This window comes from Hypomesus nipponensis, chromosome 9 (genome assembly GCF_054491055.1).
Source record: "Hypomesus nipponensis isolate SF chromosome 9, ASM5449105v1, whole genome shotgun sequence".
NCBI classification, from domain to species: Eukaryota; Metazoa; Chordata; class Actinopteri; order Osmeriformes; family Osmeridae; genus Hypomesus; species Hypomesus nipponensis.
This window is the reverse complement of record NC_140369.1, coordinates 17184371-17189595: the sequence shown is the minus strand read 5'-3', so window position 1 is coordinate 17189595 and position 5225 is coordinate 17184371. Positions and strand designations below refer to the sequence as shown.

Genomic DNA, 5225 nt, shown 5'->3' with positions numbered 1-5225 from the left:
TTCATAAAATGACTGTAATGAGGTAATCAAAGGACAAACCAGAGAATAGGTGCTTTCGACTTCATGCAGCGCTGGTGTCGCCTGCAGCCGCCTGCTGCCTGGCTGACTTGAAGCAGCCAATGGCATTCTCAGTTTCAAGGCAGCCGACTGTCGGCGCCGCCGGCGCTGCATGAAGTCGAACGCGCCTAATGTCTAATATAGAGGCCAGGTTTGTCATCCAGAAAGGGTTGTCCAGGCTCTGGATGAGCGTCTCTGACGTAAAAAAATAAAAAAAAGTGTCTCTGACGTATTTTCATTTTCTCTCGCGAGACTCAGCAACACTTCGGCTCTTAAAAGCCGGTTTGGGGTTGTCGTCCTTTCGTTCGTCCTCAGTGAAGGATAACGATAGTTGTTTCACATCAATAATTTTACCTTATTGGTTGTATCAGGCTTAATTCGGAATTTGATCATCAACTACTGACTTGTAGTCACTCTTCAAACCAAGCCATCTTCATTAACAGATTTATTGGCGCTCCGGTGGTATAAAGAATCCCGAGGTGAGTTGAGTTGTCAGCTTGCTCAGACCGTACTACCAGTACTACTAGCGGCCCGACACTAGTCTTAATAGTAAACTGTCTGTAACTCGTAATTAGCTAGGACAGTAACAACCAGCAGTTAACTCAAATCTATCTAGCCTGAGATCAGGTAATGTCGTTTAAGATGGCTTGTTACGCAACCCATCTTCGCTTGTCACCACACCAGCATCAATGAGGCATCATTTTGGAGTTGCGTAAACTGAATTTTGTAACCTGTCGTAATGACTTTGTTGTAGCTAGCTGTACACTGAATGTAGCTGGCTAATGTGTGATATTATCCAATAGGGTTTCGATTATTATTATTATTATCAAAAGTCGACGATAACGCACATACCTACTCTATTTACAATACCCTGTGATAGAACAATCTCTAATCAGAATCTAACCTTGTCACGAGGCAGTCATTTAGAGGACTATGAACGGTGTAGTGAGTAGCTAGAAATTGTCATGACTAATTAATTAGTTATAGCATTAAGTAGTAAACAGTTGAATCTCGTCTTGAACTTTAGCTTTCTACCTATTCAAATGCTAGCTGAGTAAGAAGGATACAACGGCGTTGTTCCCCATGTTGCGCCACTTAAGTCGTGAAGTGGGTTGGGCATTTCAGGAAATAGGAATTTATCAAATTTCCAGGAATTTATTTGTGCACTGGCAGATGGAACACAGTTTCTTTCCCCCAATCATCACCATATCTAGAATGACAAACAAATAGTCTTTGAATGTATTCTTAAGCATCCCTACACATACATTTTAAATATGTTTTTGCTTAACTTGCAGGCTCAAACAAGTATGGACATTGTCATCCGTCGCTGCCCATTCCTGTCCCGTGTACCCCAAGCCTTTCTGCAGCAGACTAGAAAGACCCTGGTGGTGTATGCCCAGAGATGCCCTGTGATGATGGACCTGGCCTCCAAGCCCCTGGCTCGCTCTGTCTGCTCCTCGTCCTCTAGCTTCCAGAAGACTGAGGAGACCAGCACATCCAATGAGGAGACCAGCCCATCCAATGAGGGTGAGCTCTTTCACCATGACCCATGCTACGTGAGATGAAAGAAACTTGTATTGTTTATGACATGGGAAAATGTATCATTCATGTAAAAATTGACTCAAATAATCTGTTTAATAAATGGACTAGATGTATCTTATGCCTACAGGACCGAAACAGGATATCAAGTTTCACCAGGGCCACCCTGCGCCCCCCTCAGGGCAAGCTAGTGCCTCCAAGTGCCCTTTCCTGGCAGCGGAAATGGGACAAAAGCACAGCAGCGTCGTGCGCCAAGCAAGTGCTGAACTCCAGGAGGACGTCCAGGAGGGCCACAATGTTCAGAGAGGTGGGAGATAACTTGATGCAAGGCTGGCGCAGTCCACTCCATTCAAACTGACTTGTAATGCATGCTTGTTGAAATGTTATTGAATAGCAGGTCGTTTCAAGCCATCTGTACTCTGTCTGAGACCTTCTCGTGTCCTGTGTTTGTGCAGAGGTGTCCCCAGCCAAGCTGAACAAGCCTCTGCTCAGTTCCTCAAAAGATAGGGAAACCAACCTGATGAGAAACCTCCTGAAGCAGCGCCCAACCAGGGTCTCCCACTTGTTGCAGGAGAACATGCCCAGTGGTGAGTACCTTGGTCACCCGTCTACCACCGACAGCAATAAGTTGGCCTAGGGAGAAGACCTCGCTTATATTGTCCCCATGACCTTCCACAGTGGCCAACTTTCATTACGATGAATTCTTCGAGACGAAAATCGAAGCGAAGAAGAGCGATCACACCTACCGCGTGTTCAAGACCGTGAACCGCAAGGCCTCCGAGTTCCCCATGGCCGACGATTACACGCAGTCCCTGGGCTCCAAGAGAGAAGTGTCCGTGTGGTGCAGCAACGACTACCTGGGCATGAGCCGCCACCCGCGCGTGGTGCAGTCCGTCATGTAAGTAGCAAACTGTCTTTCACACGCAAACAGACCCAACCTCGGATCTACAAAGAACGAGCCTCATGGGTGCGTTGGAGGGTGTGTGAGATGGCGTGAGCCCTTGTTTTGTTTTCCTCAATCATGTTTGCAGTGTTGAGGGTGTGAGAGTGTTAATTGGTCTGTTTACCCTCAGGGAGACTTTACATAAGCATGGATCAGGGGCTGGAGGGACAAGGAACATCTCTGGGACCAGCAAATTCCATGTTGAGTTGGAACATGAGCTGGCTGACCTGCACGGCAAAGACGCAGCCTTGCTATTTACTTCCTGCTACGTGGCAAATGACTCCACCCTCTTCACATTGGCTAAAATGTTGCCTGGTCAGTTTACGTGACTTGACAGATTAGGGCCCACTTCATAATTGGTTAGACTATTCTTTGAGTAAAATGGAATAGTCTCAGTCCTCGCAGTCGGTTCATTTGCTCCTCTTGTCCTCTTCCCAGGTTGTGAGATCTACTCCGATGCAGGGAATCATGCATCAATGATCCAGGGCATCAAGAACAGTGGAGCCAAGAAGTTCATCTTTGGCCACAACGACGTCAACCACTTGCGGGAGCTCCTGAAGAAGTCCGACCCCTCCACTCCAAAGATTGTAGCCTTTGAGACTGTGCACTCCATGGATGGTCAGTCTCTCCAGCATTTCTAAGTGGTTGTCTTACCCCAAAGAAGCCGAGCATGACCCGGCATGTGCTTTTGAGTAATGTGTAATGTCTGTCTTCCAGGTGCTGTGTGCCCACTGAATGAGATGTGTGATGTTGCCCATGAATTTGGTGCAATTACATTTGTGGATGAGGTCCATGCCGTGGGCTTGTATGGGGCCAGAGGTGGAGGGATTGGAGAGAGGGATGGCATCATGCACAAGATGGACATCATCTCCGGAACCCTCGGTAAGTAACCATCTCAGTACCTCACTTACAGTACAACAGTTTACAGGAGGCAACAAAAATGTCTGCTCTGGTTGAATACACATTTCTGGAGCCCTGGGACAGTCACGTAATGTGTCAGGGGACACTAGCTGAACAAGAGCCATTCACCTGTTGCTAGGAGACACAGGCTGTTGTTTTGGTCTTATTGAATTTCCTCTAAGCTTCTAGAAACCCCAGCAGCCAATTACCCTCAAGTACTCAGCTATTGCACAATGTCAAGATGACCAAGATCCATTGAAAAATATATGAAAAGGGTTTTGTAAATGGAAATAAGATGGCCATTCTTTTTAATAGTGAAGAGAAAAATTGCAGGTTCTTTTTTGGCCTACTCTGAGAATAAATGGAACATAAATGGGGCTTTGCTGCCTACTTATGAAAGGGATATCGGTGATGTCACATATAACTATCTAGGCTTTTTGATGATAACCATATACAGGTCAGTAACTGTGTTTTACGATGTTCTGTTTCAGGCAAGGCGTTCGGCTGTGTGGGGGGCTACATTGCCAGCACCGACGCCCTGATCGACACGGTGCGCTCGTACGCCGCAGGCTTCATCTTCACCACCTCCCTGCCCCCCATGCTGCTGGCTGGGGCCAGGGAGTCCATCCAGACCCTCAAAGGAGAGGAGGGGCGCATGCTGCGGCGCAAACACCAGCGCAACGTCAAGCTGCTGCGCCAGATGCTGATGGACTCTGGGCTGCCCGTTGTGAACTGTCCCAGTCACATCATCCCTGTCAGGGTAAGACACGAGAAACACGGCCTCACAACGCATGCTGTCCTCCTTCCCGGCTAACCGTTTCAATTTGATGAAAGGATAAAACAGGAAAAATGCCAGAAAGATCTATCGAGTGCGCCACTGTCTCTGAGAAACACGGTGTGTGTTGATTTGACAGGTGTCCAATGCGGAGAAGAACAATGAGGTCTGTGACATCATGATGAGCCGGTACAACATCTACGTCCAGGCCATCAACTACCCAACTGTGGCCCGGGGGAAGGAGCTGCTCCGTATCGCCCCCACGCCACACCACACCCCCCAGATGATGAACTACTTTGTTGGTAGGTGCCATATTTTGGGTTGAAACCAGTAACAATTCGATTCACACTCTGGGGAAACTTGAAGAAGCTAATGAATGTCTTATTGCATTGTATTGTTCATAAAACAATTTTTTTTCTCTCCTCCAAAAGACAAGCTAATCCACACCTGGAAGGAGGTTGGTTTGGAGGTGAAGCCTCACTCCTCAGCTGAATGCACTTTCTGCCAGCAGCCTCTTCACTTTGAAGTGATGAGCGACAGAGAAAAGTCTTACTTCAGTGGACTAAGCCACCCTATTTCTGCACATGCCTGACACTACACAAGCTTTAATCCATTCCTTTAAAATATCACTGTTGTGGTGTATAATTGTCTTTGATAAGTGGCAGAACTTATTTAATATTCCGTGAAAAGTTACTATACGATGAAATAAAATATGATAACAAATATGAGATCTGTGTTTTTATTGGTCATTGGTGCATTGGTCATTATATGTATTTTTAAAAATACATTAACTTGGACTAGCTTGCTTGTGTAAGATAATAACTGGCAAGAGTGTTCAATAGATGTCCTAATAGGGAATTAAAAAATGAGATAAATATTTTGATGTTTTATCTAGGTTTGCTGTCATGGTTCACCAAAGCAGAAGTGAGAAAGAAATTGAAACATTCTTCTATAAGGACTAGAACTTTTCTAATACATTATTAACTGTCTCTAGTTAATCTCTGTCAGGGC

The 5225-nt window shown here is 46.0% G+C and overlaps 1 protein-coding gene across 1 annotated transcript; it reads left to right on the top strand.

Annotated features, from left to right (window-relative positions):
* Window positions 1-361: 361 nt before the first annotated feature.
* Window positions 362-4942, top strand: alas1 (aminolevulinate, delta-, synthase 1). The gene is made up of 11 exons (XM_084705908.1): window positions 362-536; window positions 1353-1584; window positions 1727-1903; window positions 2052-2183; window positions 2275-2494; window positions 2670-2854; window positions 2978-3157; window positions 3257-3421; window positions 3931-4199; window positions 4354-4516; window positions 4646-4942. Exons 2-11 carry the CDS (start codon window positions 1365-1367, stop codon window positions 4804-4806), a joined length of 1872 nt encoding a protein of 623 aa, XP_084562034.1. The 5' UTR covers window positions 362-536; window positions 1353-1364; the 3' UTR covers window positions 4807-4942.
* The last annotated feature ends 283 nt before the right edge of the window (window positions 4943-5225 follow it).